Source organism: Pongo abelii, chromosome 7, assembly GCF_028885655.2.
Source record: "Pongo abelii isolate AG06213 chromosome 7, NHGRI_mPonAbe1-v2.0_pri, whole genome shotgun sequence".
Lineage (NCBI taxonomy): Eukaryota > Metazoa > Chordata > Mammalia > Primates > Hominidae > Pongo > Pongo abelii.
The window spans coordinates 125,525,459-125,541,015 of record NC_071992.2 but is presented as its reverse complement, the minus strand read 5'-3'; the positions used below and the strand labels follow the sequence as shown (position 1 = coordinate 125,541,015).

The following is a 15,557-nucleotide window of genomic DNA, read 5'->3' as shown; positions in this document are numbered from 1 at the left end:
TATAATATTCCTCTCAACCAGAAGATGGTGTGTGTTATGAATAGTAACAGCTCTGTTATAGGCCTGGTGAATTGCACAGCCTCTTACATAAGATTTAAACTGTAAATCTCCAAGCAGGTGCCAATGTATTGGATATCGCCCCAACCGGAAAGCCTGGCCAGCATGGAATACCTGTTAAGCCCAGAAATCACAGTTATTTAGTAATAGCTCAGATGTTGAGCTCATATTTTCTTGTTTCAAAAAATATCTAATTTTATATTATTATTAATACATTTATTTCTTCCAAATTTTTCATGTTTATTATTTGAAAATGTTATTAAACCCCCAACCCACCATGTTTTATACAATGTATAACAGACCACACTTACTACAAAATGAATGAAAGAATGTAAAAAGCCATCTTTGACTCTTCTGCTTTTTGCCTTGGTATATTAGTAAACTTTTGTGTTTTAGGAAATAAAACATCTTGAAAGACTTCTTTCTCTTTTACTTTACTTTGCTTCTTATGTAATAATAAGAAACATTTCTTGAATGTTTTATGTGTGCCAGATGTTGTGCTCTTTTGCATGCATGATCCTAGTCTTTGCCATAATCCCCTAAAGTAGGCACTTACCATTGACTTCATTTACAGATTAATAAATAGAAGTTTAGAAAGGCTGAGTATCTTGTTTATGGTTACAAAGTTCCATTTAAACCCAAGTTGGTCTAACTCTAGAGCTGGTGCTCTTAATCACCCTGCTGTGCATTCTTTCAAATGGTCTATGATTTAATAATTGAATACAGAGGATACCAGTGTGTCTGTGTGTGTGTGTGTATGTGCGTGCGTGCATGCATGTGAGCATGCACAGGTGTGTCATATAATCTCATGGGGTAAGGAAATGAAACATTAGGTCCTCTATTTTTGTTGTCCATATAAAGCTAAAAATTAACCGTTATTAATATTCAATATCCAAATCAACCTAGCAATCTCACTTAGTCCATATCTGAGATGTCACATGTAACATATCTTAGAAGGAGGGAAGTTTACAAAATGGAGGTGCTGATTCTGTCACCATCAGTGCAGTCGAGGTGTGCCTGGTTTAATGGATTTATGGATTTTATTATCCCTTCCTCCCTCCCTTCCTTCCTTCTGCTGAATACATGATAAGAACTATGCCAAACCGTGATTATACAGCCTGAATATAAATAAGATACACAGGAGTTTCTAGTGTCATAGGGATAATACGCATATTTATGTATTTGTTTAATTTATAATCAACTGAGAATCTACTATATGCCATGCATTGTTCCGGGGAATCAGCAGAGAACCATAAAGACAACATCTGTAAAATAATAGAGCTTCTGTTCTAGAGGAAGAGATTGAAAATAAATAAAAACAGATATCCTATTAGGAGTTAGGTATAAATAAAGTAAACAGGAGTTTGGGTGGCAATTTTAAATAAAAGTGGTGAGGAAAGTCCTCTCTGGAGCAATAACCCTTGTCAAAAGATCTGACTGAAATTAGGGTGTCAGCCATGCAAGTATTTGGTGGAGGAGGATTCCAAGCAGAATGAAAAGCAAGTACAGGCCAGGCGCGGTGGCTCATGCCTGTAATCCCAGCACTTTGGGAGACCGAGGCAGGTGGATTACAATGTCAGGAGATCAAGACCATTCTGGCCAACATGGTGAAAACCCATCTCTACTAAAAATACAAAAATTAGCTGGGTGTGGTGGCGTGCACCTGTAGTCCCACCTACTCGGGAGGTTGAGGCAGGAGAATTGCTTGAACCCGGGAGGTGGAAGTTGCAGTGAGCCGAGATTGCGCCACTGCACTCCAGCCTGGCAACAGAGTGAGACTCCATCTCAAAAATAAATAAATAAATAAATAAATAATGGAAAGCAAGTACAAAGGACCTGAGATAGGAATGTGCTTGACATGATCACATAAGGAGTCCTCTATGACCAGCATGGCACAAGCAAGGCATAGGGTCGTAGGAGATAAATCAGAGGGCATCTCTGTGTCAGATCACATGGTTCCTATGGGATGGACTTGGACCTGTTGTTTTACGTATACTATGAAGCCACTGAAGGATTTTGAAGAGGGGTGTAACAAGATCTGACTTATGGTTTTAAAATTTTACTTTGAAGTGTGGAGACTCTATTAGAGCAACGTGGGAGCAGGAAGACCAGGTAGGAGAAAATCACAGCAGTCCAGGTGGGAGGAGATAGTGGCTCAGGCTCAGCATCAAGTGGAGGTATGGAAAGAGACTGGATTCTGGATACAGCATTTTGTGGGTAGAGAAGATAGAAATGCTGATGAATTCGATTTGGGGTGTGACAAAATTTGAGAAAGAAAATTTTGGTATGATCAAATGGGTGTATTAAAATTGTTTACTTATGTATCTGTCTCCCCTACCAGATTATAAGTAGCATTGACAAACAGCAGGGGTTCAATACACATTTCTTGTATGGATAACCTCGAGCAAACCACGGTGATATTAGTAATAATGCCTCTCACCTCTACATATTCTATTCTCCCAGTTACCATGTTAGCACCAGGTACAGGAGCATGAAACATAATGCAGCCTCCAAATTGGTCACTTCCTATTTCTTCTCCAAACTTTCCTTGGAGACATGTCTGTGTAGCAAATTCTCCTTCAAAACAGTTTTTAAAGCATCATAAAAAAAGTCAGAATCCTCTTATATTGAAGATTTTCTCATAACTAATTGTATCATTTGATTCACATATGATCTCAACCTCATCCTAGAACATAGTTATTTGCATTCACATCATTTCCTCTTTTAGATAGCAAGATAGGTAAGTACCTTGTCTTGTTCAACTTTGTATTCCCTAAAGTACTTATACAGTATTCTTCAGAGAAGATACTAAACAAATATTTGAATGATGTAGGGAATATTGATAATGGGATTTAGTTTTAATATTTATGAAGCCTTCCCCAAAATTTGAGGATTAATATAATCAATGCAATTTTGTATTTGTAGAACATGAAAATATGTATTATGTCACTTACTTTTTTACAACCATAGTAAATAGAACAGAAAGTATTCTTAATTTAAACAGGATGAAACTAGGTTTCATGTACATTGTGATACTTGACGCAGATGAACTGGAATGAGAACATAGCTCATTTGACATAAAATCCCATGAGCTTTGTCTTACACTTCCTTTTGAAGAAAAGGCTATTATTTAAGCTGCATCAGTTATTATTCAACTACTTATAGTATATGCATTCTGCTTCCTGCTATAGATATGAGAACTGTGATATAAACATCATTAAAATTCACTAATATCCATTTCCCTTCTATTTCTGGGTATATGAGGTTTGCACTAACTCACTCTCTTCAAGTTAGGCATAGCCATGGAATCAGTTCTGACCAATGACCCTTGAGTATAAGAGACATCTGTCACTTTGAGACCAAAGCAGTGAGTTGCTAGTGCTTTACTCTCCAGCAATCTCATCTCCTGCCTCAGAGATCACAGAAGCCCATGCTGAGATAGATCCTTCATAAGCCTGGATCCCAAGGCAATTATAATGAGAAGAGCCCACCTGTTGACCCATATGGGACACATGTAGCATGAATGAGAAATAGACTTTTATATTTTAAATCACTGACATTTTGGGCTTGTTTGTAAATAGAGCATAACCTAGTCCAGTGGTTTTTAACTGAGGCCAATTTTGCCCCTAGGGAACATTTTTTCAAAGTCTGGAAACACTTTTGGTTGTCAAAGTTGTTGGAAGAGGCTACTAGAATTTAGTTGGTAGATGCCAAGTGTGCTGTCAAACATCCTGTGATGCACAGGACAGTGCCTCACAGCAAAGAATTATCTGGGCCAAAATACCAACAGTGCTGACTTTGAAAAACTCTGACTTAACCTACCCCCACTGGCTCAGATCTATATATCTATAGATATTTCCCCCCTATCATTCCATCTATTCATTTGTCTGTCTATCCATCATCAGTCTAGGAATTAATTAAAATATCTTTCTACAGTAAATCCACTCTCACACTGTTCTGATAAACTGCAAATTCTGGAAAATTGAAAAAGCCCTGATGAATCAAAAATTTGCTAAACAGAATCTTTGTATCACTATCAAATATTGTTCGCCATATTTTCTGAGTAAATCTAAATAATGCTGTTTCTTGCTGACAATATTAAAACTAATCATCAAGGTCTAATCTAAACATAATAATGAATCATAATTATAGGAAGATAATTTATCAACAGAATCCAAGTGTACTTATTTCTCCCATTATAGTGTCAGCATTAACCACTTTCCTTCAATATATCCAAATATCTTCATGTTACTCACAAATGCTATCAGCATTTCCAAATTTCCACATTTAATTATATTTACAAGGTATTTAATGGTATCTTATAATAAGATTAACATCATTAAATTATATTTAATGATATTTACAATGAAATACATTGAAATAATGTATTTCAATATAAACCAATTAAATTGTAAAAGTATATGGCATGATTATACCAACCACGAGAGCTGCTAAAATTACCTGTGTCAAATCCATCAGGACATGTGGGAATTTTGTTATTCCACTCCACATTATCAGATCCTCTTATTAAAATATTTCTTGTAAGAATTCCAACTTCTGCTCTTGCTTCAAACAGAGTTCCATCAGGGAGTGTGACCGTAATTCCTAAGTGTGTGTAATTTAGTGGGTTACTTAGTGTTATGTTTATGCCATCAGCAGATACAGATGCAATGGTCATTTTTTCATTTTCTCCTTGACTGTGTCTGTAAAAATTTTAACAAAAAAATTTTAAAATTAATATAAATTGACATAACATATTGTTTTGGTATATTTGTTTTATTCATTTTAAATACTTCTTTGCAAAATAGGAAACTATTCTTATGTCATATAATATTCTGAACAGAAATTAGAATAAAATATTTTATTCTTGCTTAAGTTTTACAAATATATTCAATTCAATTAAATATTTTTCAAGTTCTACATTCGTTACTAGAACTGGATTAGCTTATAAAAAGTATTTGGAAAACTATTCATTTATAACGTGGAGGATCATACTCAGTGGTTCTCAATTGAGGATGATTTTATTCCTCCCAGGGGATGTTTAGCAATGCCTGTAGACACTTTTGGTTGTTACAATTGGGGGCTGCTACTGGCATCTAGTAGGTAGAGACCAGGGGTGTTTCTAAGCATCCCATGATACACAGGATTCCCCAACGTAACAAAGATTATCTGGTCCAAAATTTCAGTCATGCACAAGTTGAGAACCTTTACAAAGGGGAGTCACTGAAGGTTCCTGAACAAGGAAAAGAAATGATTGAGTTGAAGTTTAGGAGGTCTCATTTTTACCATTCCTCCAAATATACCTCAAATTCCAGCCACAGCAGAAGGGATTTGCCAATTCTATAATGTACACATTCATGCATTTAGTCATTCAACAAACATTTATTGAGGGTTTAACCTGCATTTTAGGCACAGAACTAAGCACTGGGGATACCAAGTAGAAAGTTTCCCTGATTTTAAGGAGACAAGTGTATCAATGCTTGATTGTATAATGTATTATCTACTAAAGTGTGATTGCTGCTGTTAACAAAGGTAAGCCTAAGGGAGTTACCTCTGTGTTTTCCCACCGTTTTCTTTTGACCCTTCTCTCCCTTGGCAAATCCTTTTACTCCTTTAAATGCCAGTTCAAATGACAGTGCCACATGTGAAACAGATTCAAAGCAGCTCTCTCAACTTTCCCAAACCTACTTCTGCATTCTCAATACACTCTGCATAAAGCTCTGTTAGTGCTCAGAGCAACCACGCTGCAGTCCTGTGAGATATCTACCTTTCTGTCTCTTCCACTGACTTGTCTGCTCTTCTAGGCATGAGACCCAGTGAAATCATTTTATATGCTGAGCACTTAGTACAGCACCTGTCACAACTCAATAACAGGTTTTGATTGATTGAATAAATTAATGCAGAATGAATTCGTGGGGGAAGAAAGTGGAATGGAGCCCAAGAGGAAGATGATGTAATATTGCAGGTGTGAGAGGCTGAGAATCTAAATCAAACTGAGAGCAGAGAAAGCTGAGAGACATGCCAAGGGCAGACCAAAAGAACTTGGTGATACAAAGGAAATAATGAATGATGATAATTAGATTAGAAGGTCACAGAAAAAGATTTGTGAAGAAGAAAACTAGAATGCAGGTGTTTAAAAAAAGAAAACAAAGGATAGTAAGGATAAAATAGAAGAAATGAGCATATAATATTTAAGCAGGTTACAACTCTAAAATAAAGGATTAAAAAAAGAAAGATGCTACAGGAGACAGAAGAACAAAGCTGTTTACCAAGACAATGGGTGGATGGGGACAAGAATCATTCCAAAAGATACAGGGAAGGAATTGTAGGGGGAGGGGCAAGGAGAGGTGGAGATTAAGGATGCTTAGAGATAAGGGCAAACCAGTGGTACAAGATCTCACAGGTGGTATGCAAAAAGGCTTTAGATTAGCCTCTCTTGAATTTTCCTGGATTCGGGTGATACAATGATTTCTTAAGAAAAGAAGTTGTGAAAAGCGTTTTCATATGTTGTATGTACCTAAACACATCTTTCCTTCCTTTGTTGTAATATAACAACACTAAGTGTAATAAGCACTTAGTTTGAGCCAAGTTCTGCTTTTACTGCTTTACACTTATTAACTAATGTAATCCTTACTAATAGCATTCCAATTTTACTGAAGCACAGAGAGGTAAAATAATATAACTACAGAACTAGTAAGTGGTATTGCAGGGAGCTAGACACAGACAAACTGACTTTTGAAGGCATTTTCTTAACTACTGGCTTTGCAAACTCTCAAATAGGATTTATCAATGACACAGTGAAAAATTAGATTTGGTGGGAAACCCCTTAATTCTTGTTTCTGAAAACTAAATAGCCCTATTATAAACCCTTTCATTTCATACAAAAAACCATAAATGAAGATTTTCTATTCTGTTAGTAAGCCCTATCATTTTCCTGCTTTTTTATTTTGCCATTATATAATTAAAATTTCTTCCAAGGGCAGAACAAAATGAGCACTAAAGCTAAGTATATATTTAATTCTTCCTAATAACTGCAAGTCTATTTTTAACATGGAATATGGAAAACTCAAAATGCCATCTTGAATTTTAAATTTAAGTTGAATCATGGCCTTAACACAATTTAGCTGTTTCTTATAAATCACTGTTCATTTCCTAATAATCATAACCATATTCAATTTTACTATTATCTATAATTTGAACAATAAAGCAAAAATAATGCTCCTCTTGCCCCTACCCTGGTGATACTTGGTGGTGTTATGTTAATTTTCTTTCTTTTATGTCTTATTTGCTTAAATATGTAATTAAACAGAAATTAAGGGTCATAAGTAGTTTGTGTTAAAATAACAGGCACTTAAAAGGTTATGTGAATCATCACTTTTTGTATAATGATTTCTTCTCTTTTATTCAGTCATTATTAACAATTTTGCTCAATGGGAACCATTTGCTAAGGCTGTAAGATAAGAGAGTTCACTAGCTGCTTTCAAACACGTTCTTTGGTGACCTCAAACTAAGAAGCTCATTTACATTTTTGTATTCATTAAGGTGTTTATTTAAAACTCTAAGATATTTCCAAATGACTTTTAGTAGTCAAACACTTCTTTTTTCCAAATAGATTCTTACATGGGAGCCAAACCATGTAAAACATACATTTTACTAGGACATAGTTATTTCATAGGTTCAAATGTATATTTTTTCTTATTGTAAATCTGTTAATTATAATGCAATACAAATGTGATCAACCTAATGTTAACACTTGGCAAATCTGTATTTGGCTGTTCATATTTCTTTATTAGAGATTTCAAGTTTAAACCAAACAGTCATGCACCGTCTGAATTGTCCCTCTTTATACAGTATAAAAATTTCTTTTCTAAATACACATCATTAAGCCCAGAAGATATCATACCTGTGTCCTGTGCTTGCAATTACAATGTTATCTCCTGGTTTCCATGTTACTGCTTCTTGTAAAATTAAAATTCTTTCCCCTGCCTTTGCAGTATGAGCCAAGCGAGTCCAGATCACAGGAACAGGCACACCTAGAACCAACATACACACTGAGTACTTCTTTACATGTGTTTGATTGGTTATTGAGAACTTTACACATTTTAATCTTTTCCTAAGTTGAATCAATGTTGGAAAGGTTCATTTTACCTTAGCATTTCATACATTTCTCCAAAAAGAAATATATAGAATGCTTGCTTTATAAAAGTAACAATTGTGTTTGTAATGACATGTACATGACTATAAAACTTTTCAAAAATATTCTTCTGCAATGATATACCCTATTTATAACCATCTTTTTTTACAGGGACACAATTTAAATGGGGTGTGATAATATTGACAAAATGAGCAAAAGTCTATTGTCTTTGTCATTATTGATAGGAATTTGTTAAACTAATAATCTAGAGTCAAATGTAGATTTTCTAAGAAATTACATAGTATATATATATTGAGCCCCATGTAGGACTTTTATGATAATAAGGTATCATGTTTATGGTATTCTAAATTTATAAAAGGGATAGATTATTGCAATGTAGAAGACTTCAACATAAAAAAGATTCACATCATGCTTTCTTTAAATAGTGTGTTGCCCTGGTACCTCAAACATGATCAAAATCATTTTTGCTTGCTGACAAGGTTCTAGGATACAGTTATAGAAATCCACAACTATAAATCTCTTGTTATATTTTAGAGAGGTCCCACTTTCAGATACAAATATAAGAAATTACATTCTTCTGCTTCTAGACTTAGTCTTTTTATATAGATAAATAAACAGGCAATCACAGGTACTATGGTTAGTGTAAAATGAAACGAGAATAGCCTGGAGACTCATGGAAAGGCGGAAGAAGAGGAATGTAGAAAAGACCCAGAAAGGCTTTCCCAAGTGTGACCTTGGTTCTGAGTTTTTTTGTTTTTGTTTGTTTGTTTGTTTTGTTTTGTTTGAGACAGAGACAGAGTCTCACTCTGTTGCCCAGCCTAGAGCGCAGTGGTGTGATCTTGGCTCACTGCAGCCACTACCTCCTGGGTTCAAGCGATTCTCCTGCCTCAGCCTCCTAAGTAGCTGGGCTTACAGGTGTGCACCACCATGCCTGGCTAAATTTTGTATTTTTAGTAGAGACAGGGTTTTGCCATGTTGGCCAGGCTGGTATCAAACTCCTGGCCTTAGGTGATTCACCTGCTTTGGCCTCCCCAGGTGCTGGGATTATAGGTATGAGCCACCGCACATGGCCTGGTTCTGAGTCTTGATGTCTGGGCTAGCCTGGCTTGGATGTGGGAAAGAAGGAAGGGGTAAAGAGGGGATATCTAAAGACGTGAGAAGCCTAACACACTTTCACTTTATCACAGGATAACTTATAATTATCACAGGATAATTATCCCTGGTGTCCTGGTGAGTCTTCCTCTACCAACTCCCTTAGTCACTTGGCCACAGTACCGTGCAGATCCAGGATTCCCTCCCGCACAGCCAGTGTTTTGGCACCATAGACAGGGAGCTCAGGAGATCGCAGGTGCCCATGCAAGGTAATGACAGCCTTGTGTTGGAATGGGGATGTCTCTGTCCCAATCTGCAAAAGATGTCACAAATGCCATTCAGAAAATTAAAACCCCAAATCCACAATTCTAATCACACAAAAGTAGTTCTTTTCTATCCTTTCTTCTCTTTTGAGAATTCATTGCTCAGTTGTTCATATCTTTCTTTTGAAAGATAAACCTTTAATTTTCTAGACAGCCAAATACACTATGCCAGACCTTTGAAAGGTATACTGATTGACTTTAGCCACATCTCAGAGTTAATTCTTTCCTGTTCTATTTTAAATTCTGCTCTATGGGAATATACTACTATCTTCCCATTAAAAACACAAGATTCTGGGAAACTTTTCTCCGTGCATAAAGGATTTTATACCAATAACAGAGACCTAAACAAAGATAAACTTAGGAGAGGTTGGTATAATTAACTATCCATTTTACACATAGTATTTAAAAAAATGAATGGAGACAGGTTGGAAATGAACATGTATTATGTTCTTTTGAATACCTGAAGAACGCCTCCATCTGTAATTAGAATATTTTCTGCCTGGAGTTCAATGTCAGCTTCATCAAATATTAGAGTTCCACCTATGAATCATATAATTTTGAAATACAGCACAAGGAAAAATCTTGTTAAAAGTTACCTATTAAATTATTCATTACAATTTAACATAATAATTATTAAATTATACATTAAATTAAAAGTTAATTCTTCATTCATGTTCTGCTATTGTTATGCATATAACTTCACTTCAGTTCTTTGGCAACATGAAAGCATAAAAACTCCAGACAAGACCATGGGAGTTTACAGAAAATCAAATCCCAGGGAAGATTATTTTCCCTTGAACATTGGGAGAGTAGCTTGTTTTAGATGCTACTAAATAGCTCAGCTATGCAAATTAGTTCTACAAACACAGCACCTCAAAGTATAAATTAAGAACAAAAGCAATTAAAGAAAAGCATGTTTATAAAAACCATTATAATGTCAACATTAGCTCTGAACTTTTACCCATTAATTTGCACTCTCAACAGCTATAGCCTGATTAGCATTATTAAAGATCATACCAAGATACATTTTTATGAGCCTAGTGTAAATTTGTAAATTTGTAAGTAGTAAAATTTTACTTGTCCAAAGGTCCAATATTTAATAACTTCAACAACCTGAAACTTCCCTATTTTCCCAGAAAATAGTACAATAACAATGCAGGAGTCTTCCGGTGGCTAAGCCCGTTATGGCAAAGTTTGTGCACTAAATCCTCAAGCAGTCTACTCTTACCAATTAATGATTCTTTTACATGCAGTTGTCACAGTTGTGGTTATTTAGTTTTCCATAGTAAAAAATAAAACACAGCAGCAGAGACAACCCCAGGCAACAACAGAAACAGGTTCACAGGCAAAGGTGAAAATCACAACCTGTCTTCCAAAGGGAGTCAAGGGAATCATTTAGGATAGACCTGAACAAATCTCTATGACTTTTTAATTCATGGGACCCACTACATCAGTGTTTTTCAAAGTGGAAAATACCATTTTTGTTGTTATCTAGTGAAAGTGGGCGGGCATGCTCACACCTCCCCACATTGTTATTGAACCAAAAGTTTCATAAAACAACATTTAGCTTTAAAAGGTACTTACCCATATGCATGCAATCTATTCTGATGCTTTCTATCCTATTTAGTTTTTAAAATGCTGGCTGCAACACATTAAATAATACCATAACCACAAATGGATTGTAATACTCAATTTAGAAAGCCCAGGACTACACTGTGTATTACAAAGATGATGCAACTATGGATGTTCATAATTGTGGATTTTGATTAAATCAGTTTCACAGAAATATTTCTCAGGCAGAGTCTAATGAACAGATATTCAGAAATTTACCCTGAATAAGCAACATTTTTAAAATAGGGGTGCTTTGATCCAGCAGAATGATCTGTCCTCTTGTAATAACAACAAGAGACCCTTCTTCTGGAGGAGATTTTCCCCCCCATGAGAAATTGGAGGACCAGGCATCAACATAAAGAAAGTCAGCATTATCCTGTAATAGAACATAAGAGACCTTAAAATTTAGGGATTTTACCAGAGTTTTTCATTTGATTTTTCAAAAAGCATTTTATTACAATATAAATATATTTATATTATATAATAAATATATATAAACAATAAGCATTTTACTAATAATAAAATCTAACCTACTTAAAATGTGTCATAATTGCCTCTTGGTTTATTTCACAATAATGATCAAGTTTAAAAAATCTATTACCAATTACCGAACAACTCAGAAAAATCAAAAATCTAAAATAATAAAAATTTTAGGAAAAGCAACAAAAAATGTAAGCTACTTTAAATTTATTATTGTCACAGCTCAGTTATTTTTTTGGAGACATTAAAGTAAAACAACAATTACCAATTAGCCCACCTCCCATAATGCTAGTTTTCTATTGCTGTGATTACTATACCCAACAGCACTATTACTAGTTTGGCTATGCCGACACCTCTGATGTGGACATGAACTGGAGCCCACCCTGAGAGAGTATGGGCATCTGTCATGCAGATGATGTGTGTCTTGTTGGAATACTCAACATCACATTTGGCTTCAGCTATGGTGATATGAACATCCTCTATATTTTCACTGTAAAAAAGAGGGAAAACATAACATGTATGTTTTTTTCAAATTTCTAGATCACGCTGTCAAACCCTTTTATTTCTATGTATTATTGCAAAAAAAAAAAAAAAAGACCTGATTCTATCAGCCACCAAAGTGTAGACTGATGCTTTTTTTCAATATTAAGACTTCAAAATATTTATTGAAAAAAAAGTAAACAAAGAGGTTAAGAGTCCAGAAAATAGGACTGTAACTAGCAGATGTTCCAGTGTTGGGGAAAGAAACAGTGATTGTTGTTGTTCAGCGATTCTATGTTGATCTCCCAACAGGTACTTTTAAAAGAGATTTTCAAGGATCACTTGTCCGTGTGACATTTTCATCATGTTTGTGGACTTTAGAACTTAACCTCCAGGTAAAAATGCAAGTTCAAGGTAATCATAACTGCTTGAGAAGTTACAATGAGCTTCTATGGTGTATGTGATCTGGTGTTTTGATTTCAGCCTTCCCCACCTGAATAATGATGACAATGCAGTACACAGATTTGAGCCAAATAATGAGTATGTTTGAGAAAAAGAAACTTGACCAATTACAGTGGAATAGAACTGCTGTATGGAAAGATGTTTCTTTGACCCAGTGAAGCAGATCATAGCTGGAGATAAGATGATGGGGAAAGTATAACAAGAAGGTGATTTATATTTGTGATGCTACATACTAGGATTGGGGGCAAGTTGTCTAACCTGTTTAATCTGTCTTCTAACCATAAAACGAGGTAAAAACATCTCAGGAAGTAAGGCAGGACTTCTCTATGGGTAGGCAGGTGGTTGCCACAAAATAAATACTCAATAAATGTTAGCAATTAGTACTATTTTTGCCTTAAGCTCAAGTTACGAGCATATAGGTACACATTGCATGACTGTATTTCTGCACTGTCCGGGCATAGGAGAAAGCAGGCATAATGGCTCAAGTCTGGAAATGCACACTGATGCGTGTTTGTGTGGAGACAGTACCTGAATCCTGATCCCACAACTGTCAGTCTGGTGCCCCCTGCTGTACTGCCTCTCTTAGGAGATACTGCAGTGATGAGTGGAGTCAGTGACACTGCGTACGTAAACAGTCATGGACTGTGACGAATCTTTCCCATTAACCACACTCACTTCACAGGCTTGCTCAGCTCCCGTGCCTATGAAAGGAGGATCAGACTGAATGCAGTTCTGCCATCAGGCCCTGATTCATTTCCAAAACCTCCAAACATTTTCAATAACATCTTCCTTTTCACACAATCATCTTCCTTTTCCAATATACCTAGGCTACATGTGAATAATAGTGGCCTCTAGCAACAGCCAAAAACATTACAAAGTTCATGCTCATTATCAACAGAAGAAAAAGCCCTTCGACCCTCCCGGGGAGACTGTTCCTGCAGAACATTCTACAAACTTGCCTGCTTAGTTTTCCAATTCTAGAGGATCCAACTTTGTAAATTAGAACGGGAAGGAGGGAAGAACTGCTTAAAGGCAGGCACACTGACAACAGCAAGGAATGACAGCTGAAGGCAAGGTCAGAGACAAGGACTACAGAAACCTGATGCAAAAACATAACGAGAAGATGCAGAGCCAGTTTTAAGACAAACAACCTAAAACCTTGACAAGTCTCGAAGCATTGCTACATATTTCTTTTTAAATCAGGATTAAACTCTGGTGTGGAAATGATAAATAAGCTCAGTCATAAAAATATTGCATTTTTCAATGTTCTTTGTTAAGGAAGTCAGAGAAAGAAGCAACAATATTTAGAAAAGCTTCACAAATTTTGTTAATGTTTTAAAAAATGTATTCACACAAAACATATCCTTTATTCTTCTAGAATATTCACATTGTTTAAATATCTTCTAAATTTTGTTAAGTAATAATTAAGATTTGTTGTCCAAATTACCAAATATTTAATCTTCACAACAATCCATTGAATTAGAGTTAATAATATCTCCATTTAATATGTGGAGAAACTGAAGCAGAGAGAAGTTACTTGGCTAGGGTTACACAGTAAGTAACAAAATTGAGATTCAGGGACTCCTCAGAGCCCAGGCTCTTAACCATTAACTAAAAATAAATAAGTAAGAATAAGAATAATAGCAAATTACATATGGTTCTAGACATCATTCCATCCACTTTATGTACATTAACTTATTAAACCTGATAATAATCCAGTAGACTACTGTGATTCATCTTACTTTATAGTTGAAAAAACTGAGTCATAGAGAGAGGTTAAATAACTTATTCAATGACACAGGTAGGGTTTGAGTTTAGCAATGCACTACTGGCGTTGACACTCATAGCCATTAATGAAATTCCTATCTTAATGGAAGCCTAATACTCTAATGGGAACTAAAAATGTGTTCTCCATTTGGTATGCTCAATAAACTAAGAACCATCAGTTTATACCATAAATGGAAAAACTGCAATTTATTATAAACAATTCCATCTGCAACTTATGAATCTCAAAAGACAAGTAAATCTAGAAAATGTCCTGAAGAAATTGCTTAGAATCAGGACAGTCATAAAGTGATTTAATTACTCCAAGGAATCCAAGAACTTGAAAAAAGAAATTAACTGATCTTTATAAAATTAACTAGTTCTCAAAGACTGCCATTATTTTTTCTGACAACTTACCATTATTAGATGGAATTTCACATAATAATGTTGTGTAATCAGATCTAAGCCTGTCAATTGCACATTCTGAGCCACAAACTAATATAACTGAATTTTGTGGATTAAATCTGGTGCCTGTCACAGTCATGGTTTGACCCCCACCAAAGCTCCCTAGTGAAGACAAATAAAAAGGAAAAACAAAGCTAATTAAAATAAAACCTCTTCTGTGTACATATTTTTTACCTTTATTTTAAATGTTAAAAGTAAGTTACATTAAATGAAGAGTTTCTTAGAACTGAAATTATAGTGCATTATTCTATTAATGCAACTGAATCTCTTTTGATTGTAGTGTTTTAAAATCTTCACTGAGTAAATGTCATATCTGGTAATGTATTTGAACTATTTCAAGGAACTAAAATTTTATTTAAAAAAGATGTCACAAAGGATTTCAGAGTAGGCAAAACAGACTATGCAATTACTATTTTAATTATAAGTAGATTGGTTTATTTATACTTTCTTAAGGTTTTTAACCAAAAAAAAATTTAAATAAAAAAGATACCAATTTATGTAGAAATACTTACATACCAGTGATGTCTAAACATGATTTAAGAAAAATTTTCATGTATAACTGTCATTTTAAGTAGGATTAAGTTTTAAGTAAATTAATCATACATCACTAAGAAATATAAGGTATTATATTTTAAAGTTTAGTATTTTGAAATAAATAATTATACACT

General features: G+C 34.9%; 1 protein-coding gene across 1 annotated transcript in view; it reads right to left on the bottom strand.

The window, feature by feature from the left end:
* The window catches only part of PKHD1L1 (PKHD1 like 1), a 168,846-nt gene that overhangs the window by 64,168 nt on the left and 89,121 nt on the right, over nucleotides 1–15,557 (bottom strand). The window contains 11 exon segments of the mRNA XM_063726390.1: nucleotides 3–171; nucleotides 2,498–2,634; nucleotides 4,519–4,760; nucleotides 7,961–8,090; nucleotides 9,488–9,617; nucleotides 10,088–10,167; nucleotides 11,458–11,614; nucleotides 12,052–12,208; nucleotides 13,189–13,293; nucleotides 13,295–13,361; nucleotides 14,842–14,991. Of these exon segments, the coding sequence (XP_063582460.1) occupies nucleotides 3–171; nucleotides 2,498–2,634; nucleotides 4,519–4,760; nucleotides 7,961–8,090; nucleotides 9,488–9,617; nucleotides 10,088–10,167; nucleotides 11,458–11,614; nucleotides 12,052–12,208; nucleotides 13,189–13,293; nucleotides 13,295–13,361; nucleotides 14,842–14,991 (1,524 nt within the window).